This window comes from Hydra viridissima, unplaced genomic scaffold (assembly GCF_058129835.1).
Source record: "Hydra viridissima isolate aposymbiotic clone 2 unplaced genomic scaffold, HvirCarnegie_v1 scaffold_4, whole genome shotgun sequence".
Taxonomy (NCBI): domain Eukaryota; kingdom Metazoa; phylum Cnidaria; class Hydrozoa; order Anthoathecata; family Hydridae; genus Hydra; species Hydra viridissima.
The window spans coordinates 5,078,147-5,101,554 of record NW_028324303.1 but is presented as its reverse complement, the minus strand read 5'-3'; the positions used below and the strand labels follow the sequence as shown (position 1 = coordinate 5,101,554).

General features: G+C 31.0%; 1 protein-coding gene and 1 pseudogene across 18 annotated transcripts; one reads left to right on the top strand and one right to left on the bottom strand.

The window, feature by feature from the left end:
- The first annotated feature begins 12,399 nt into the window (after window positions 1–12,399).
- On the top strand, window positions 12,400–14,262 carry LOC145186395 (uncharacterized; annotated as a pseudogene). The gene is made up of 3 exons (XR_016451681.1): window positions 12,400–13,425; window positions 13,523–13,815; window positions 13,960–14,262. The product of XR_016451681.1 is annotated as an uncharacterized LOC145186395 (transcript).
- Window positions 14,263–15,279: 1,017 nt separating this feature from the next.
- LOC145201325 (uncharacterized) lies at window positions 15,280–22,453 on the bottom strand. 17 transcript variants are annotated; one of them, XM_090084745.1, is made up of 14 exons: window positions 21,846–21,971; window positions 19,102–19,183; window positions 18,813–18,836; window positions 18,606–18,691; window positions 18,366–18,524; window positions 18,096–18,162; window positions 17,950–18,015; window positions 17,811–17,864; window positions 17,254–17,313; window positions 16,575–16,619; window positions 16,196–16,240; window positions 15,970–16,091; window positions 15,708–15,859; window positions 15,280–15,562 (listed from the first exon to the last, which is right to left on the bottom strand). In XM_090084745.1, the coding sequence occupies exons 3-14, from the start codon at window positions 18,826–18,828 to the stop codon at window positions 15,412–15,414; spliced, it is 1,023 nt and encodes a 340-aa protein (XP_089940871.1). In that variant the 5' UTR covers window positions 18,829–18,836; window positions 19,102–19,183; window positions 21,846–21,971; the 3' UTR covers window positions 15,280–15,411. The 17 variants fall into 17 exon arrangements, 8 of the variants coding, with proteins under 8 accessions (XP_089940871.1, XP_089940867.1, XP_089940868.1 ...); XM_090084741.1 differs by lacking the exon at window positions 18,813–18,836 and having other exon boundaries at window positions 18,606–18,765; window positions 21,846–21,970; XM_090084742.1 differs by lacking the exons at window positions 18,813–18,836; window positions 21,846–21,971 and adding an exon at window positions 20,184–20,280 and having other exon boundaries at window positions 18,606–18,765.
- Window positions 22,454–23,408: the final 955 nt, after the last annotated feature.

Below are 23,408 nucleotides of genomic sequence, written 5' to 3'. Positions count from 1 at the left end.
ATTTTGAACTATTAGATTTGTGGGATCTTATTTCATTATGTTGTTTATTTGCATGTTTAATAGACTGTAGGATTGTTTATATTGTTTGTTGATTTGGACTTGCATTATTTACAGACGAGCCTTTAACGAACAATTTTTTTTACTAAACGAGCTTTAAACTAACAGGTTACAACAATTATTTCGAGTTTTAAACCAGTCGATCTCGAGTAACACGTAAATGAGCTGAGCCCAAACAATACTAATCCTTAACGAGCCGAGCTCGAACAAAGAATCTCATGTTCGAAACGAGCTCGAACCGAGCCTGAACACTCTTAATATGTAAACGAGCCAAGCCGAGCCCTGGCAAGCTTGGCTTGTTCGGCTCGATTTACAGGCCTAGATGTGGGCGAGGTTTAATTAAGTTTTCACTAGTTCGTAAAATAAATTTCGGATTATGGTTCGTAAAATATTTACTGATAGTAAGGGTCTACGTCTCGTTATTTTTTTTTAATCGAGGCGAGACGATTCTAAAAGTTTTCTCCGATTAGCGATAAAAATCGAGACAGTTTTCAATTTTCAATCGAAATCCGGGACGATACCGAGATGAGGCGAGATGTCCCGGACAAAATAGGAGCTTCACAATTTCCCGGAATTTACATCTTTTTAACGGGACATAACGAGACATAACGAGACATACTAGTTAATCCTTAATGTGAAATTTAGTATTCTGCTGGGGGGCTCGGCCATTACAATTGTTTTGGTTACTTAATCGTAATTAAACAATTTACCGAGACTTAACAAGACAAATAAAAGTTGAAGTGAAAATTTGCATGTGTTTCATTTATTTTATTTGTGATTGTTGTTCTGTAATGCACATTAACTAAATTTTATTGGCAATAAATAAAAGTTTTTAATTAAAAACTTTGTCAAACAATTCATTTACTTGTGTCACTAGTTGAAGGTTCATCAGTTGGAGCTTTGGGTGGTTCAGCAAAAGGAGCTGGAGCAGAACCCCTTGAACTGGTGATCAGTGGTGTAATACCTGGTACATGAGATATTGTAGCAGTAGAGATTCTAGAGGAGGCCGTACTTGCTTGTGACATCGGCTGACTTGGCAGTCTTGGATTAAGCTGAATCTCAACCACATCATCAGATTCAACAAAATTGGCTTGATCACTCTCTTGAGACAACAAATCTGGAAGGAAATTTACAAAATTTTTTTAAACTGAGCAAAATTTCAGTTTGAAAAGAATTTAAAAGTTTAAAGTTAAAACAAAAAACATAGAAACAATAAATGGAAGTGGCAAAACTTAAGATTTTACTAAAGGCAAAGATAAAGTTAAGATCTCAATTTAGAATTTTTGTGAATGCCCTACCCGGATCTTTGTCATCTTCTGAGGTCAGTTTCCAGGACTTGATTTGAACAAAGTCATAGTTCTGTTGGATATAGAGCAACTTTTAAACATTTTCCGGCTGAAGCTTGGTCCTATTGTGTGTGACTATGTTTCCTCCTTCAGAAAAGGCCCTCTCGAAAGTGGCCGAAGATGCTGGAATTGCCAGGTAACGCTGTGCTGCTTCAGCTAAAAGAGGTAAATTTATTTCATGTTTTTTCCAAAACCCAAGAATATTTTCCTGGGCCTCTTTCCTTGGTCAGGGATGCATATTCTTGTAGACATCCCATTCCTTCGCAATGTCGGACTTGTCCGAAATTGCTATGTGTCGAGAATGAAATTCAATCACGTTTTAAACCAAAGATTGGATGCCACACCCTTGTAGTAATTTGGATGCCACACCCTTGTAGTAAGGATTAAGGAGATGACCAACACCAAGAAATATGGTATGAGCGCCAGCATTGGGAAACCTTTTATCAAGCTTGGCTGAAAAAGTTCTTAAAAAAGATTTGCTTGTGCCTGAAAAATTATCCGTGACCAATTCAACCCTGTTGATGTGGTGCTGCAAATTGTGGAGACCACCAACAACGATGTGTAGAGTTGGCTTTTTATCTGCACTATATCTCAGATGCCTTTGCCAACAGTTTTAGAGTAGGCAACAGTTCCTCAAAGATTTTAAACTCCAATTTAGAGGGCACAAGAGATGCAACATCTGCTGGATCAATGCCTGGCCTTGCTTTTATTGCCAAATGAGGTTCTTTCATGTCAAAGACACTCTGCACACACATGTATATAGAATTCCTGCGAGTGTTTTTTGCAGAGATGAACTATTTGTAGACCAACTCTGTAACATTTTCCTATGAATCGGTTTCCATGGCAAGACGAATGTCCCTGTTCATAGCTGCAATTTCGGCCTTAATTCTTTTATTCGCCAAATGACTCTTGTGCATCTTTTCTGCTAGCCTTTGAGCACAAGTGATTGCATGATTTACTGCTGTGGCGGCATCAACAATGTCCTTGATGACCAAATTCAAGGTATGGTCCACACAAAGCAAAGACTCATCAATAAAGGTGCACTTTGGAATTGCAGCTTTGACATTGGCAGCATTGTCATGAGTTACGACAACTGAAACAGTTCCTGATGCAGGTAGATCGGCAACAGCCCTAAAAAACTAACAAAAAATCACACAAACTGAAATATCTAGTATTGTCACAGTATGGAAATTTATGTCTTATAAACACTAAAATAACTAACTTTTCTTTGCACTGATTATAAACGTGCATAATGGCGAGATCAGGCATATCACTTTAACTGTTGAACACAATTAACTTAACTCATGTAAAAAAGTAAATTTTGTAATTTAACTTACTTGTCGATCTTTTTTGGCAATGTTGTCTGCTTTGTGCCTCTCCCTGAACGGACTGGCAGAAACAACAAACTTGTTCAGGGTCCACTCCTTGTCAATGTAATGAACAGACAATGATTGGTCCAAACAAGTCCAAACGTCCGTGCTCAGAGCCATTCCCGGACTTTCTCGTAATTGCTCTGTCTCGTAACGTTTCGTAATTATCCGGGACACAGTTTTTAAATTCTAAGAAAAATTTTATGTCCCGATTTATAAATTTATTCCGGGATAATCTTTTCCTTTGTCTCGTTATTTTTTTCCAGGAAATTTCTCGTCTCGTTACGCTTTTCCCGGTTCATTTCGAGAAAACGATTCCGAGACGCAGACCCTTAACTGATCGGACTGTTTTAATCCGCAAAATAAGTCGGAATGACTTTTTGCGGATTTTACGAACCGACTCGCAGGTGCCTAAATATTTTTAAACAGTAATGCATCAAAAATGGTTTAACATGAAACTTTTTAAATAGATTTAATTAGATTTAACTTGCTTTTTTATTTAATAAATTCTTAATTCTAAAACTATAATTAAATTAAACAATTAAACAAAAGCTTATATCATTAATAATATAATACAAAAAAATGAATAAGAAACAGTTTTCATAAATTATCTGTAATATAATATTGAGAAATATATACAAGTAAATACAAAAGTAGTCACGCTTATTTGTTATTTCTTTATCAGAAACTCCACTATCACCTATAATTGAAAGTTTACTTTTTAATTTATCAGTTTTAAAACGATCTAAAGTTGAAAATTCAATGCCAATATTATTTTTACCCAAATCATGCGTAAAATCAAGTAACAAATTGGGAGTCAATTTTTCTAATTCTAAAAAATAATAAAGTTGAAATAAATACTAAGAAAGCAAATAGTTTATCTGCAGTATTTTTAAATAAATCTTCATCATCTGTATTTGAATATTTATCACTCAGCTTATGACAAAATCCACTGATCATAAGTTCATTAGAATGAAAAATGAAGTCTAGCTCTGGACAAGGTGCATGAACTTTTTTTGACTTTCTAAATAGTTGATACAAAAAAATTATTTATACACTATAATTTTTTTTATCATGAAAAATGATTATATAAATAACAAAAAAAAATGAACCTTGATATTCTGACTCATTTTCTGTTTGAAATTGAAACATCTGTTGCATGTCTCTAAAGTCCCAGCTTCCAAAACAAATTCAGTAAACTCAAATTCTTTCCATCCTGGCTCCGGAACAGCCCACTCAGAAATATTTGTTCCAAGAGTTTTGTGACTTTTGGGTGGGAAAAAAACAATAATTTGGCTGAACTAAACAAATGAGAAGAAAGCGCTGTCTTGGTGGGTAGACTTTTTTCAGTTATAACGACAGTACTAAAGTAGCCTGAGAATAAAAAAGGACTTAATGCATCTAATTAACAAATCAAAAGTATATGCACTTTACAATAATTTTTCTAAAACTTATTTAAAAAAAAGGAAAAAGTTTTTTTCCTTTTTAAAAAAGTTTTTTTAAAAACTTTTTCTAAAAAGGAAAAAAACATGGAAGCTTTATAACATGTAGATAATCGACAAACATTTTAATCTACTAGATTAAAATATCTTGTATGTTTCAATCTAGTAGATTAAAATAAGTCTAGTTGATTTTTTAATTAGAAAAAATTCTTGTTAGATATCTGGTTAATACATATCGCTGTTAAACTCAGTAACAAAAAAAAAATGGCGTTCAATAAAATAGTTCCAGCATGCGTGGTAGAAAATGTCCAAAAATTTTTATTTGGACGTCAATTGACGACCGAATTAGGAATTAAGACGAAATTAGACTAATTTGGACCTCCATGGACGTTTAATTAGGTCGCGGAAGCCTGGACTAAATTTGTTTGTCTTTGGACATCCTAGGATGTCAAATGAATCTTCAGCGAAATGTTTTTTATTGCAACCATCTTCTTTGGTTGGGAAAGAAAACATGTTACGAAGCAGTCTTCTCAAGTTTATGAAGGTATACTTAATTGAAAAGATATCTCCAAAACAAAAGTTACAAGCTTTGCTAGCATATTTCTTTGATCCGAGAACTAATGAGTGTCTTACAGAAAAAAAATATCAGGAAGCAGAGAATGTAAACTGTTGAAAACATTTTCAAATATAATGTTCCGACAATATCCTCGAAGGTCTACGTTTATAAACACTTCTTTGCAAAATGACCAAAACAAGCCGAGAAGTGGTTAGTTATAAAATATTACTTGCTTTTAAATTTAAATATGTTTAAATTTATGTAAATAATTTTTTAAATTACTTTTATAAAAAGATTTGCATATTGACAAATATTATTACTCATTTTCATTTATAGAAGAGACAGATTTAGATGTTTGCTAAACTTGCAACATTGAGCGGTGTCAATCTATGCATAGAAAAAACACAGTCAAAGCGAAATATCAAAGAAGAGTTGTCTTTTTTCAATTACGCGTTAAAACAAAAAAAATTGGAAATTTGATGAATTTTGGTACAAATATGAAAAAGATATTCCAATGCTAGCCTCTAAAGCAAGAGTGATTTGTACTTTGCCGGCTAGTTCGGAAGGGCCAGAATCCTTATTCAGTGTTGCTCACTTTATTTATCGAAAAGAAAGATGTAACATGTGCTCAAGAAGCTAACGTTACTCAACCCTATATTGTCATCCTACAAGACTTATAAGTTTTCTGTAAGATAGTCAACTAGGCCCTAGTTGACTATCTTACAGAAAACTTATAAGTCTTGTAGGATGGCAATATTCTTATATTATCCTATAGGATATCCTAAAGGATTCGTAAGATTGTAAGTAAAAACAGAAAAATTGTTTTGTTAATGTTAATTCTGTAAAATATACTTTTTTTCACAAATGAAAAAAAAGCGCGTTTCTTAACTTCACTCAGATAATTAAAGGAGAAATTAAGAAACGCGCTTTTTTAACAATTTCGTTATAAAAATTTCATTTTCATTTGTTATAACAAGGTATATCCTGTTTAATCTACAGGGTGACCACAAAGTATCCGCACAGATAAAGAGCTTAATAAAAAGCATGTAGAAAGTATTTGGAACACAAATTTTATTTTAAAACATTTATTGAACTATAACAATTATGATTCAAAGATTGAATTCGAATTTTCCTCCATCAGCAAAATAACAGGCCTGTAGGCGTCTCGGGAATGCTTCGACGGTGGCGAGCAAGTAGGCAGGGTCCAGAGAATCCCAAGCTTTCAGTAGTGATTTTTTTAAACTTTCAATATTTTTATGCGGCTTTTGGCATGCCTTTCCTTCTAGGACGCTCCAGACTGAGAAATCCATCGGGTTAAGATCGGGGCTCGATGGTGGCCATTGAGAAAAGTTGATAAAATCAGGAAAAGTTGCCGCACAAAAATCCTGAACTGTCTTCTTTTTATGGGCTGGAGCTCCATCTTGCATGAACGTCCAAATACGATTTCCAAGTTCTTTTTGAGCCCAAGGAACAATTTCTTTCTTGAGCATATCCAAATAATTGTCACCGTTGACCTTTATACCTTGTGGAACAAATATGAGCGGTGTCTTAACATGAGCCGTTATCCCGGCGAATACCATAACTGAAGCAGGATGAGAACTGCGTGAAACCGAGACATTTGGTTGAGATTTTGCCCAAACTCGATCGTTCTGCTTATTAAGAATGCTTTCCACTGTAAAAATCTTTTCGTCAGTGAACAAGATGTTGCGATAATCAATTCCGTTGAAACGGTGCAGAAGTCCAAGAGAACGGTCTTTACGTTTGACTTTAGCTGCTTGAGAAAGAAGTTGCGACTTGTTCTTCTTGTATGGTTTGAGCTTAAGCTTCTTTTTGATTATCTTTGCCATTGAAGTTCGTTTTATCCCCATTTTCTTTGCGAGACCTCGAGCAGATTGATTGGGGTTCAAACGCAGGCGATCGCGTACCTTTTTCACATTGCTCGCAGTGATCACTGTTCGAGGTCTTCCGGATTTTGGATGATTAGAACTTGTTCCCAACTCGTCAAAGCGTTTAATTGTGTCGTAAATTGTCCGTCTTGGCGCATGTAAACGGTTCTGAATGTAGCTCGCTGAGTAGCCTTTTTTGTGAAACTCGATGATAGATTGACGATAAGGAGAAACGCGCACCATTCTAAAAAAACCAATTGAACATAGTTTACAAAGTATATAAAGTAAAGTAAATAAAGTTTATGACATAATATTAACCAAAAACAACAAATAAATAAGAAAATACATAAGTGCTTTTATGCTTATATTTTCACAAGATGAAACCGTCTCGTGTGCGGATACTTTGTGGTCACCCTGTATAAAAACTAGAGACCGCCGATCCGTTACTGTTTATCGGTTTGCGGATTGTGCACCGAATTATCTTTGCTAAACGGTTCAAATTACTTACGGATTGGTTTGATCCGAAAAAAATGTATCGGAAAAAAATTCGTTAAAATTTTTTCGGATTATTTTTTCGGATTGCAATCCGATTCGATACTTTCGGATCGGATTGCAATTCGAAAAATATTATTCGAATTGCAATCCGATCCGAAAGTATCGAATCGATATTATTTTTACGGATTTATACGGATTCAGAATAAAAAATGCTGTTGAAATAAGATTCATTTTTATTTGTTTATAATATTCAAATATACAATGAAACGAAATGATTTCCTTGTTAAGAAATAAAAAAAGGCAAAATCACACTGAAAGTTAATCATTTTCCAAATTCATTTCCTGGCCACACAATGTCTTGAATTTTACTGAGTTGCTTAACCTGCACCAAACACTTTTTTCCTCAGTTGTTCAGTGAAATCAAAGTATTCATCATCCAACATTGAAGGGCTTTGGCTAGCCAAAATTTCTTTTTTTGACCGTTTTATCCATCGCTTTCTTTACTGCAGTTTTGACTACTTCAAATTTTCTCCCCTCACCCACAAAGCACATGCCCTTCCTGTTAGGATTTAAAAAAAAGAGCTATAGAAAATTCAATATTCATTAGCTCCCCTTTGAATCTTTTGTTAAGATCTTCATTGAATTAGTGAGCAAGCTCTAATGACACCTCGATTTTTGGCTTGACACAGGCCTTACATTTTCCTTGTTTTCCTTCACCTTGTTGAAGAATTCTCAAATATTAGATAGCTTAGGCACCTGAAAAGAAGAAAAAAAATGAAATAACATAAAAATGGAATAAATCAGATTATTTGAGTTTTTCCTTTATATTTGTCTTAACAAAAAGTGATAATTTTGAGGCATGCAAAAAGCTTTCAATAAAAGAAATAATTATTTAAAGGTTGTTTGCCTTAATTGTTGAAATGAACGTAACAATTTTTCAAACTAGTTTTTATCTCTATTTCTATTTTTATTTCTGTTAATATTTAAGTAGAAGAAATATAACAATTTAAATTTTATCGGGCCAATCCACTAATTGAAGCAATCCGCAAAGCGAAATAATTCGCAAAGGAATTCGATCCACAAAAAAAAACAAAAAAACCGCAAAAATTCAGTTTGAAATATTTTTAACTTTTAAATAAAAATAATATAATAATGGCTTTCCGTAATAAATGTAAGTGAAGAATAGTAGACTTGATCTGTTGAACGAATTGTTGTAGGTTAAGATTTCCAAATAGGACTGATTGAAAATAAAAAAGAAATCCACTATTTATAGGACGCGCACATAATAAAAATGAAATTTGTTTGGACCACACCATTTAATGGTGACGCGAACGGATTGTGATTCGTATAATTCGCTAAGCGAATTAAAGTTAAATTGGTTCGTAAAAATTTTTCGGATTATTAATCCGAACAACAAAGTGAATCCGCAAAAAAAAAATTTGTTAGTGGTTCGTAAATTAGTTTTCGGATTATTAATCCGAAAAATTTTTACGAACTGACTGTTTTTATCCGCAAAATAAGTCGAATTGGCTTTTTGCGGATTTTACGAATCGAATCGGCGGTGCCTAATAAAAACGTTTACATTTTGTTTAGTACATGTACTAAAAAAAAAACAATATCTGCTATACTATTTATTTAGTTTTTAATATGTGCAAAATTTATTTTACACAGAATGAAATTTTATTTCAATAAGAAAATATTAATTCCAACTTAAACTTAGCTATTACGAATCTAAAATTAAATAGCCTACAGCATCCTATGAGAATCCTATTTTGATCCTTCAAGATCTCTTAAAATATTCTTTTAGATCTTACCTTATCCTGTAAGAATTCCTTTAAATCCTACAAGATCCTTCAAAAGGATGCTTATAGGTCTTGCAGGGACTTGTGCAACTCAACCCATAAGATTCTTGTAGGATCTGTAAGATAAGTCAACTAGGGGGGTTTACTTACGATCTTACGAATCCTTTAGGATATCCTAAAGGATAATATAAGTCTTGTAGGATGGCAATATTCTTATATTATCCTTTAGGATATCCTAAAGGATTCGTAAGATCGTAAGTAAAAACAGAACCCTAGTTGACTCCCTAGTTGACTATCTTACAGAAAACTTATAAGTCTTGTAGGATGGCAATATTCTTATATTATCCTTTAGGATATCCTAAAGGATTCGTAAGATCGTAAGTAAAACAGAAAAGTTGTTTTGTTAATATTAATTCTGTAAAATATACTTTTTTTCACAAATGAAAAAAAAGCGCGTTTCTTAACTTCACTCAGATAATTAAAGGAGAAACTAAGAAACGCGCTTTTTTAACAATTTCGCTATAAAAATTTCATTTTCATTTGTTATAACAAGGTATATCCTGTTTAATCTATAAAAACGTTTACATTTTGTTTGGTACATGTACTAAAAAAAAACAATATCTGCTATACTATTTATTTATTTGTTAATGTGCAAAATTTATTTTACACAGAATGAAATTTTATTTCAATAAGAAAATATTAATTCCAACTTAAACTTACCTATTACGAATCTAAAATTAAATAGCCTACAGCATCCTATGAGAATCCTATTTTGATCCTTCAAGATCTTTTAAAATATTCTTTTAGATCTTACCTTATCCTGTAAGAATTCCTTTAAATCCTACAAGATCCTTCAAAAGGATGCTTATAAGTCTTGCAGGGACTTGTGCAACTCAACCCATAGGATTCTTGTAGGATCTGTAAGATCAGTCAACTAGGGCTATCTTACAGAAAACTTATAAGTCTTGTAGGATGGCAATATTCTTATATTATCCTTTAGGATATCCTAAAGGATTCGTAAGATCGTAAGTAAAAACAGAAAAGTTGTTTTGTTAATGTTAGTTCTGTAAAATATACTTTTTTTCACAAATGAAAAAAAAGCGCGTTTCTTAACTTCACTCAGATAATTAAAGGAGAAATTAAGAAACGCGCTTTTTTAACAATTTCGTTATAAAAATTTCATTTTCATTTGTTATAACAAGGTATATCCTGTTTAATCTATAAAAACGTTTACATTTTGTTTGGTACATGTACATGTTTAGTACATGTACTAAAAAAAAACAATATCTGCTATACTATTTATTTAGTTTTTAATGTGCAAAATTTATTTTACACAGAATGAAATTTTATTTCAATAAGAAAATATTAATTCCAACTTAAACTTAGCTATTACGAATCTAAAATTAAATAGCCTACAGCATCCTATGAGAATCCTATTTTGATCCTTCAAGATCTCTTAAAATATTCTTTTAGATCTTACCTTATCCTGTAAGAATTCCTTTAAATCCTACAAGATCCTTCAAAAGGATGCTTATAGGTCTTGCAGGGACTTGTGCAACTCAACCCATAAGATTCTAGTAGGATCTGTAAGATAAGTCAACTAGGGTAAAGAGAAGATATTATTTAATTTTAAAACTTGATAAAACTTGATATTTGATATAACTCAGAATGGAAGTAATTCGCTTATATAGGTTGTATTTTATATTTTTTACATTTTTTATATTTCATTTATGTAATTTGTAGTTTATAATTTTATATTATGATGATGTGGAAGAAATTTTATACATATAATTATAAAATTTTATAATTATATGTATTACTTATAATACAGTATAGCGTTTGTTTTAACTATTAGCTTTTGTTCTTTTTTTAATTCTTGTTTATGTAGATCCTAAACAATTTAGCATTTGCAAACAGGACCGTGGGCTCCCCCACACCCTGGCTGTTTTTTAAATATAAGGAGCTTTTTTTTTAAGTTGTACTTAATAAGAAATATTTTTGAAGATTTATTTGGCCATAATACTACGGGTTTGTAAAATACTTTTCAAATGGGACTCAGTAATATGGCCTTTTTCTTGCTCCAGCGATTGAATTTGTTTACGTAATTATATATTTTATTATATTCTTCAACAAAAGCAATCAAATCTTATTTGGCTTTTAACTTGCTTTAAAAGTGTAAAAACTTTTGTTGTAATTTGTTTTAAAACACTAACAAGCTTTTTATTTTTGTTTCAGACTTTTCATTCAGTTAGAATAAATTGCTCTGCATTTTACAATGATTTTCTAAATTTCGAATTAACGACTAGCGTGGTTCTTGTTAACAGCGATAAAATGGTTGTTGTTATTCAGCGTGGTTGTTAGCAACAAGCACGACGACCAAAATGAAAATTGTTTGGGTGCATAAACTTTCACTAGTAAGTCTACCGGCGTTCCATGCTCATGAAGGAAATCGTTTTTAATCAAATAGTTTTCTTGAAAAACTTGATTTATAACTTTTGCAAAACTTTTTGAAAGGTCCATGTCCCAGCCTAAACATATTTGATGATGTGTTAAACGAATTACGAAATATGTTTAGGGAAGTTAGAGTTGATTAACGGCTTTAATTGAATTTTTTTCCAATAGTTAAAGCTTTTACAAAAAGTGGAATTTTTTTCTCCTAAAAAGAATTTAATCTTTGAGACGGAATTGCTTTACTGTCATTATGAGATTTTCACTCTCCGCATAAAAAATATACTTCTTCTTTGAAAAATGTTTTTTTCACTAATTATTCTTTAAATTGCTTAATAATGTAAAAACAAAGGTTTCTTCCATTTTTTCTGGCGATAGAAAGTAAAAATTTGCGCCCCCACCCCAACCCGCTTTTGCGGCCAACGCCAATTGAGAAGTGGAAACCACTGAAGGCAACCATTAAATCTTCTTGCATACAAAATAACTTTTGACGGCAACCGTCAGTGGCTTTAACCTTTTGATTGGCGCCAGCCTCCAAAAAAAATTTCCTGCAGCAGCCGCCAATTGGAAGGCGGAAGCTATTGTAGGTAGAGGCAAAAGCATTCTGCCCGCAAAAATATTTTGGGAGGCGGATGGCAATTTTTTGCAGATCCAAAAAGACATCGTGTTTCGGCATAATCTTGCTTTGCCGCCGGACACGATCGTTTGATATTGATCCCCGGTAGACATTTATAGTGCGCATACGTTCACATGGATTTTTTTATTTACTGTTGAAATTCCATGTTTTTTGAAGACGACAAAGATAGGCAACTGTTTTAAAACTATTATATTTTCTACTTATTAATATTGTTTTATCTCATTCAAAAATTTTATAGACTTTTATAGGACCAAAGATTGAAGTAATATAAAAGAAACTCTGCATCCATTGCTTTTTAGTAAACTTTGACTGGCTATAAAAATCTATATTTTAAAAACAAAAGATGTTCTTCAAACTTGTGTAACTTTTTTAAATCAATTGTTTGTTTCAAGAACTAAATTATTTTTAAAACTAAAATTTTGACATTTTTAGAAAATACTAAACTTGTTTACCAGCCATTTTTTTAATTTTTAGAAATTTTAAAGTAAAAAAGTGCACCTAACTTTCTAATATGGCGACTGCTACTTCTGCTAACCTTAGTCTAACTCGTTTAACGTGATAAATATATAGCGAGAGTTGACCAACCATTTTTCACTGAAATAGGAGAAGACAGAACAGAGATCCACCCACCAAAAATTTGTATGAAATGTTATACATTAATGAGACATTGAACAACAAGGAACAACCTCTTTTAATTTCATTTTAACTAACTGGCCACAAACATTCTCACTTGAAAGCTGTATATGTTTTGTAAAGAAATCTGGCCGAAAAAAAAGAAACCATTTGGAAGACCACCATCAGTTAACAAAGATATATGGACAAGGAAGTCAATTAATAAAATAATAGACAGTTTTTCTGGAATTTCTTGCTTATGCTATGAGTCTATCAGCTTAGCTGATAACCCCCACATAGATTTATGCGTCTGCAAGATTTCCAAAACAATATTACATCAACCTATTTTACTTAATAACTGCCAACATACATTTTGTGCTTCATGTATTTTTCCAAATTTATTTGGAAAACAAGAAACAGTAACAAAATGCAAAGTATGCTGCTCTAACATACCTCTAGGTAGCATTTCAAAAGCAACAACTATGCAAAATATCCTTGAGAATATAGTTCTAAAGTGTTCCAAGAACTCATGTAATGAAAAATTTAATGCTGGAAGTACAAACAATAAGAAGAAACATGAACAAGTATGCAAAAGTAAAAATATATAATACAATTGTTCAGCATTGCCTTCCTCTTCATTGACAGTTACAGATATTTACAAAGTTAAAGAAAATAATGATATTCCTAAAGAACTATGCATTTGCTCACTTTGCAAAACTAAAAGTGGCAAAAAATAAATAACATTAGTTTGAAATTCCTTCTGGTGGTCCAAGGGTAAAAAATATATAGTTTTTTTTTTAACAAAAATGTTCAATTTCATAAAATGCTCATAAATTATTTTCATAAAGAGATTTTTTTTTCCACTAATTAGGCTATACAGTTTTCAGTGACTCCAAAGACCTTCAAAACATCAGCTGAGATGAGTCAGAAAACCATTCTAAGATGTCAAAAGCAACTCCACCAATCGCTAATAGAAAATGCAGGACCAACAAAAAAGGCAAAAATACAACAAGTAGCACTTATGCTCAATTCTTTTAATAAAAATGATAAAGTTGATATTTTAAAAAAGTCAGATTTCTCTCAAGTTGAGATAGGACCAAAAGATGTTGTGGCACTTAAAGCAGACTGTGGTTTACCTTGGGAAAAGATGAAAAAAGTGATAAGGTATAAAATATTCTTTTAATAAAAATACATTTTTCATAAAACAATGATATTTTTTAATAAATATTGATGAAAATATTTTACCATATATATAAAATATAAAGTATTATAATTGTTAGGTTTTTTTAATACTTGTTTGTTTTGTAGAAACAACTGTAAGCAAACTAAAGAAGTTTTTTAGAAGCACTTAGCCTAATGAGACAATAAGTCCAAATATGCACATGTTAGAAAATCACATGGGAGTTTTTTTGAGCACATGGGGAGTGGGCCTTGGATTGTATCGGAAGCAAGGTGGCGAGAGTATACATGCAGAATTCAATAAAATTGGGAGAATTTACTCAAGTATGTCTGGTACGCAAAAACTAGAATGTATAATGAGAGATCATTTTATAAGAAATAACTTAACTGCAACTTCATTAAAACCACGATCATCCCTCGAAGAAAAAAAAACTATATGATAAAGTTTAGAGTTATATGTACTATTTATTTTATATATATATATATATATATATATATATATGTGTGTGTGTGTGTGTGTGTGTGTGTGTGTGTGTGTGTGTGTGTGTGTGTGTGTGTGTGTGTGTGTGTGTGTGTGTGTGTGTGTGTGTGTGTGTGTGTGTGTGTGTGTGTGTGTGTATATATATATATATATTAGAGTCATATATAATAAAATAATTATGTATCACAAAATTATATAGTTTAAATTATTTGTATACTTTTGAGGTATTTAAATATATCGAAATGTGTCGGCCCTATTGTACTTATTATTCTACCAATCGTAGAAAAGTAGCGAAATATTACTCAACTTTGTAGCTTCAAATCTTTTTGTAAAAAAAATGGCTGATAAAAATACTACGCTATATAATATAGCTCAACTTTAGTTCTTTCGAATGATATATAACACTTTCTTAAAAAAATTGATCTTCGGAAGTTTTATGAAAGAGTAAGACTGATAGTAAAATCCACGATAAAATCTCGGTTAACTTGGCAGGTGAGTTAAAAATTCATGTGTGATTTTTTTGGTTTTTATTTCTTATTGTTTGTACTTACTAAACTGTAAGTTAATAAAAATAATGTTTAATAACAAGTTTTATTATATTCGTATCGTGTATATCAAAGATTAAAAATACCTCCAAATGCTCCGTTTTCGAGGTAAGTAAAATAACAGCTTTAGCTGCGCATTTTAACTTATACGTAATGCGCTTGCGCACTATAAATGTCCATTAGGAAATGACCGTGCCCTAGTTGACTGATCTTACAGATCCTACAAGAATCCTATGGGTTGAGTTGCACAAGTCCCTGCAAGACCTATAAGCATCCTTTTGAAGGATCTTGTAGGATTTAAAGGAATTCTTACAGGATAAGGTAAGATCTAAAAGAATATTTTAGAAGATCTTGAAGGATCAAAATAGGATTCTTATAGGATGCTGTAGGCTAATTTTAGATTCGTATAGGTAATACGTAAGCTTAAGTTGGAAGTAATATTTTCTTATTGAAATAAAATTTCATTCTGTGTAAAATAAATTTTGCACATATTAAAAACTAAATAGATAGTATAGCAGATATTGTTTTTTTTTAGTGCAATTACATTGCATACAATTACAATGGCATGACTGACGACTTTCGTTTTTTCTTCAAATCTAGGCCACTCTGATTCAGACTTCGTCTTACACACGCCCACGAGTAATTGGCGAAAACTCCTGCAAGTTGCTCCTTAAGATCTCGAATTGCTGCATCAGGAACTGCGGTTCTATAGTAAGAAATAAAGATATATATCAGAATGTCAATTTTCTCCTCTACTTTATAGATTGTGTAAATAGCTAACTCATATAGGCACTAAATTAGCGAAGTGCCAAATAACACTGCCTACATAAGCATGCCCTAATTAAACTTACCTATCAGCTTTTCCATGGGGCTCAAAGATATGACTTGACATATAGTCTGGCCCAAATTTGCATTTGACGTAATCAATTGCAAATGAATTTGCATTCGACCTGTTTAAAGTGTCTAAACGTCTGCTTCGCCCATCTCCATCAACAAATGTAGCCTATCAATATTTAAAAATAATTAGAAAACCATTTTGCCAAAATTGCAAAAAGAAGACAACAAAATTTAATTTGTGACAAAAATGATTGGCACAATTGCTGATCTACTTACATCACTCTCAGTCGCTTGATTGGCTGAGCCCTCATTACTGAGCAAATTGACAGTCTCTCGATGTAGCTGTTGAATCGACCGTAGAAGGCGATTGGTCTCTTTTTGAGTACTAATGAGCACACCTATACAATATAATTTACAGTTTAAGAAAATGTGATGATCATGCTGGTAAAAACTACCAGCATTATCATCACAATTATTTAATAAAATCATAAAATTTACATACTGTTAGACTCCTGCAACACCTTTGTTTGGTTATTGATAGCTGCAACTGAAACAAATGCAGAAAAACGTATGCAAATACTTATGAATTAAATAGACAACAAAAACAAAAAAGTTGCAATTGATCAATTGTAAGAATATATGATATTACCTATGAAGCTAGAGCATAACATAGCATTAATCTTAGGGTGTGTAGCACATGATTTTAAGACAAGGTAAATTAATGCCTGCTCATTCATGGGTAAAATAACTATTGCTAATCAACTTTAAGATTGATTAACAATAGTAACATGGTGTTAACATGGTTTATTGTAACTTTATTTAAACCATAAAGTAAATGTAAACAGAAACAACAATGCTAATTATTAAAGCTAATAATGTACTTATATCTGAAGATGATGAAGCTGATAGAGGCACAACATCATGTTCTGTAATAATAAAAAAACATACATTGATAATAATGCTATCTAATTTTATTGTAAGGTATTATTTGTTAAAAGCACATACATAAGTAAGATTAAGCTTGCACATTATTATTTAAAAGCTTTATATAACTAACAGCACCATGAAATATCAAAATAATGTACAAATTAAACCATATAATAATATATCCAAATCATTTGTGCATCCACACACAGGAACTCCTTTTAAAAGTTAATTTATTTGTATGGTAGTTCGAAATTTGGCATCCCATTAAAGGTATTCCAGATTTTTGGATTATCAATGTATTTAAAATTTACTATTTAAATTTGCGGTATTTAAAAACGACATTGTGTTAATTTGAGGACCAGCTAGTTTGGTGGTTTCCACTAAAATAGCAAAAATTAACCTGATTACTATACCAGCTGTCTATAGATTGTGCAAGTACATCATTTAACTTCTCACCCAGCACATACAAAGGATATGTTACAACATATCTTTTGTATGCAATGGGTGAGAAGTTAAACGATGTACTAGCACAAGCCACAAGTAATAAAATAGATGTATATATACATCTATTTTATTACTTGTGGCTTCAATATATATATATATACCTATGGGTTAGTTTTTATAAACACTAACCTGTTTTTTTGCATAAGCAATGAGGTGATTGAAGTGGAGCACCAGTATGTTTAAGCTTTGCTGAAATAGAAACAAAAACTTTGTATACGGGTCAAATCATTATAGTTCAACCAATGATCTGTGGGTCACCATCTCTGATTTTCCTGACATTTACATATCATTATCTACATCATGTAGATAGGTTAAATTTGAAATTTCAGACATCCAATTGCAATGGTTTCGAAAATATAGCCTTTTAAACACTACATAATGGCCCCCTTGATTTAAGAATTGTAAAAATAGTCTATTTTTACAATTTTAAAATAGTTTATCAGAGATGGTGACCCACAAAGTTTTCTTTAAATTGGTTGAAACATAATGATTTGACCTATATATCTAGCATATCTTTTAATTTAAATAAATTAACACAATAAATTATTAACAATAACTATCAAAGAAAATACAATGAAAACTATCAAAAAATGTCTTCAGTTAAATTATGCTGTTCCAAAATTGAATAGTGATTTTAATCTACTAATGCATATTTGCATAATATATACTTATAAGCATAAACTAACTTTTTGGAATGACATCTTCAGCATCAAGATTCCTTTTCTTGGCAGGTGTTGATTCTACAAAAAAAAAACATTTGATAAGATAATAGAAGATAGATTGGTAAAAGTTATATAAAATATACTCTAGCAATTAATAACATACCTGTGGCTAAACCAAATTGCATTTCTAAATCTGCAAGAAGTGAATTTTCTTTATTGACTCTAGCTACTAAAATGAAATAAGCTATTAATGTAACCATAGATATATTTAAAAAAAAATAGGAAAATAGATAATTTAAAGTAATATACAGGAGTCTGCAGATAAGCCCCAATCTTGATATTCATCAGAATCAGCAGATGATTGCTCAGTAACAAGCTAAAATTAAATGTCTCCTATGAAATTATTGTTCATTTAATAGGAATATTATAGAAAACAAATATCAATACTAAAAATTGGTAGTTCATAATGTAAGTTTATCTATAAAAAGTAGTTCTAACTGAAAATATAAAAACCAAAACTTTTGGAAAGAACTCAAATAGACAATACCCATAAGACTAAAATATGTCATGAAAAAATACCTTAGCACTGTCATCTTTAAATATGGTGCCAGTAGAAACACCATCACTAGTATACTTCTCCAGATCTTTCATTTTGGTTTTTAAATCCTTTTCAGTTCCCCTAGCATAAAGCTTGACTTCATAGTCGATGTTATTGATTTTTAAAGTTACAACATCGCCCTTAAATGAAGAAATAGAACAAAGATATTATGATTGCTTTTGTGCAACAAACAATAAGAAAAAGTAGAAAAACATGCATACTTTCTTCAGCCACATTCTCTTATGAAGAGATATTGATTTCATAACTGTAGAGCTGAAGTAAACAGGCTCTAGGAACTCTTTCAGCCCTAAGAACCAAAAAAGGAAGAAGTCGCTTGACCCTTCTTGACCCAGGTACATATTCATAATAATTGTTTTTTTGCTAAAGATTACAATAAAAAAAATTGTTTAACAAACGACGACACTTACATGAACATATATGCATGTTACAACCTTACAAAAAAAAAACAGTCTAAATTGTCATTAGTAAACATTTCAACAAGCATTCATTAGGATGACAAACAAACTCAAACTATAAAACAAAAATGTTAAAATGTACATAATTAATTAAAGTACAAATTAATCGTGTTCAAATACTAAATTAATCGTGTACAAATAGGTGTTACAATTTCCATATTAAAATTTATATATTCAAATAAGGTACAAATTAATCATGTTCAAATAAAGATATAATAGGAACAACAATATGTAAATTAACCTTATTAGGTACAGGAAATAACAGGCATCTAGTGATAAATGATGCAATAGGAATTGAATGAACCTCCTCTGTTTCCATTACACTAATAAAAGACTCAGAAATATAAGAACAAATTATTATTTCTGCAGGAGATAGATCAACAAAATTGAAAAGATCAATTATAGTATTTACAGGTTTTAAAACAGAAACATTTGCAATACTAACTTCACCATGTAAAAATGACAAAATTTTGCCGTACTTAAAATAATTATGTTCACGATACTGCACAATATAGCTAACTGAAGAGCATCTTTTGTTATACTGTAATGAATGATAGCATTGATTATTGATTATAACTCTATGTGCATCTAAAATCTGAGTTTCATTGTATGACAAAGAAGTCAGGTTTATTACATTCTTTAACTTAGTTAAAAGAGATGGAGAAAGATTTGCATTATTTATGTAGGATGATATTGATTTTACTAATGCAATCTTTGAACAAATTTGTAATAAGTGACCTTTAGTACCTTTCATATAAGTTTTCATTAAATGATTTTTTGACTCAAAACTAAACATGGAAGAATAAGAAAGAGCACCAAACTTTGAAACTTGCCTAGGAATATGCGATAATAAGTGTACATTTATTGTCGCAAAATTAGAAGGATAAAAAAAACTCATATGTGAATAAAAATACTGAACACAGGTTTCCAACTTATCAATCAAATTCCGTGAATTTACGTTGTTAGCAAAATGACATGACATAATTAGAGACATAAAATGAATGCAATGACCTTGAGGCAAATGAAATAAAAGTAAGGGAACAGAATAATAAGCAAGCATATTTTTGAAGTCATGTGCTTTCCACATTTTCAAATCAGTTAAAGGTGGAGACCTTGAAAAATCATGTGGTAATGATATAGTTTGCAAGCATGTTTTAAAAATGTGTGAATTAACTCTGCTACCTAAAAAAAATGGTTTAGTACGGTATTTAGGGTCAAAAAATGAGCTGAGTAAAGTTGAAGTTATATTTTCATACAACAAATGCATACCATCTATTAAAATATTATCTGGCACTGAAATATAATCTTTCAGTGAGCACTGACCTTTAATTCCAAAAATAGGTTTCTTAACCTGTCTAATAGAATTTGATTTACTTGCTAATAATGCGATATTACTAAATTCAATTGATGTAATAATAACTGCAGGCTCATATGGGTACACTTGTGCTTTGCCTCTACCAGATTTGACGCGCCTTCCAGGATGTTTACAAAACAGGCATCCAAACTCTCCATTGAACTGCACAACATTCAAAAAATGAGCTTGAGCAGGTAAATCAAATACAGCAGCATAGGGATGGATGATCACAGTCAACCCAGATGGAAGATTAACTTCTTGTCTAAATCTGAACTTTTCAAAAATAGAGGGCATCAAAGAATCCCAATTAGGTTTACCAGTGCATCTGCAAATGACTAAAAACAAAGAATTTTCTAGACGAGACCTAACATTGTTTGGCAAGTCTAGTAGAGTTGCCTGCAATGGCCAAAATGACGATTTCTTTTTAAAATAAGGGTTCGCTCCATCTGCAGATATAAGTAAATGTAAATTTAAAATATCAGATGTTAATGTTGGAGCCAAACTTATAACATCTCCAGCACTAACTAGTTCTTGTCGGTATTGAATAATCATAGGCTTATAAACACTTAAAATTAGATCTAACTGCATATGTAGATTAAACACCACAAACTCATCTGTACTGTTAGGTTCTGTAGGTATTGGTAGGTCAAACATTGAAGAATAATCATACACATTTTTTTTAAGAAAACTTGTAATAGACTTCCATGATGTAGGAATATTCTCAATAAAGAATGCAAGCTAAAAAAATGAATATAAAATATATGCTTTATGTTGATCAAATATTTAAATGCATACTACAAGTTGATCAAGATCAGATTCTTCAAAGAATGTAAAATATTTTTATCAATTGAAAATAGCATAGAAGTTAATTTCAAATATATTTTATATTAGAGTCTTCTTTAATTTTGTAATTATAAATACCATCATATATTTCAATAGTTCATAAATGTGCACTTTGTAGCATTTTTTATAACACCTATAAGAAATTGTCAGCATGTTTAGATTATGGCAGACATGCTATATATTTCTTGCTAGATAAATAATTAAGTATTCCTCCCTACCATATAGCTACACCTTCTCTTATAGTACACTTTGAAAAATTCATACACCAAAGTATTTATGTTAAATGTAAACATTTAACAATTTGAATTATTTATGGAATCAACTGACATGTGTTATTGATTGATTGCATTACATCTAAATTTAAAGGGTACAAATAAGGTCATTGTTTCTATGGTTTGCATTAAAACCATCAACACATGCTGTGGTTTTGAGTCTGATAGCCATAATAGTTCTCTTCTGCTTTGTAGACTCAAGAAATCAGTGAAAAATAACATTTATTTATTTACATGTTATCATAACATGTAAACAAACAGGTGTTATTTTTCCACTGAATTCTTGAGTCTACAAAGCAGAAGAGAATTGTAAGAATATAATTATGTTTACATATTTTTACAAATCCTTACATTGTTACCTATACATTTTTGTATATATTTTATTATTATATATTGGAACTTGAAAAACAACCACCAACTGGTCTACCTGGTAATTGTTGTGCTGGTAGACTACCAGCACTACAATTTACAAAAATATAAAACATACTATTTAAATAATAAACAGGGTTTGTATACCTGAAACAATTTAATCACTCCTTCAATCGAACTGTTGCTAATGCCGGACTGAACTGCATGAAGTGCAATTGAGGCAATAAAAAGAGCTCTTGTCATACTTGTTATTTCTAACTTTTGAGAAATATTACTTAAATCATCACTGACATCTTTTTCTGCATTGTCATCGCCATCTCAAACACTGGTTTCCAAAGATTCTGGGATAAGTTGGTCTACTTCATCATCCAAAATTTTGCATTCTTTATCACTTTCATTATCAGTCTCGTTATATTCATCAATATGTCTATAAGAGCGCTTTATTGATCTGCGTGCAGATGCCATCCTCTGTAAGATACTTGATAGATAATGAATTGCCTTATTTTAAACAATGAAATATAAGCCTCATAAAAATAAAACGAAAATATAAGCCTAATAAAGACGACCATAAGCTTTTTAAAACAAAACGACTATCAAACGGAAAAGCTAAAACAAACAAAATGTAAACGTTTTTATAGATTAAACAGGATATACCTTGTTATAACGAATGAAATTAAAATTTTTATAACGAAATTGTTAAAAAAGCGCGTTTCTTAATTTCTCCTTTAAACATCAGAGTGAAGTTAAGAAACGCGCTTTTTTTTCATTTGTGAAAAAAAGTATATTTTACAGAATTAACATTAACAAAACAATTTTTCTGTTTTTACTTACAATCTTACGAATCCTTTAGGATATCCTATAGGATAATATAAGAATATTGCCATCCTACAAGACTTATAAGTTTTCTGTAAGATAGTCAACTAGGGTGCGGAAGGGATTATTAACGCTGCACAGTGGAGTATTTATACGAAAAAGTTGATCAAAAGTCGATTTTCAAAATTTTGTCAAAATCTGTTTTTATTGGTGCATTTTTAAAGCGTAATAAAGTTTACATCCTTTAAAAATCGAGAAATTGTGGTAATGAATTCAATTGTTTTTCAACGTTCCTGTTGACGAGCATTATTACAAATCGTTTTTTTGAGTTTGTGGTTAGTGACAAATTTAAAAATCATAATGGATATTGAAAAAGAAGGTAAGCTCATACTTTTGGTATATTTATTTTCTCTATTTTATATGTTGCTGTCACATTTCTTATCAATTATATTTGATGTAAAATATTTAACGTTTTTTTTTTTTTTATATACACGATATTAAAAAGTGTTTTTGAATATCAATTAAGCCTTATTAAGCTACGAGCTTGTGCTTCACATAAAGCTCAGATATTCTATTTACCATTTAAGAAAAAAAAAGTTGCGCATGTACGCGCCCTAAGATTTTTTTATTTTTTTTAGTCAATAACGCAAAAACATTTTTTTTTTGTGATTATAACTTTTATTTAATTTTATTTATACATTTATTGTAGAATCTCAAGCTATCACAATAGAGATGACTAGACGATCACTTTATGAAGTCTTGGGGCAAAGTTAAGAGAAAAAAATTGACGACAAATTCGTTTTTTTATTAGAACACCTTAAAAAAATAACTAAATGCCCCGCAAATGAAGAAAGTGCTCTAAAAACCATTTTTGTGATTTGTGAATTGAGTTCACCA

Coding starts and splice junctions, on each gene's coding strand:
- LOC145201325 (XM_090084738.1), bottom strand. CDS start 21,941: ATGACAAGAGCTCTTTTTATTGCCTCAATTGCACTTCATGCAGTTCAG. Junction 20,953..21,845: donor GAGTGATTAAATTGTTTCAG/GTATACAAACCC, acceptor TCATTTTTTTAG/CTTGCATTCTTTATTGAGAA. Junction 18,916..19,101: donor TATTTCCTGTACCTAATAAG/GTTAATTTACAT, acceptor TTTGTTTTATAG/TTTGAGTTTGTTTGTCATCC.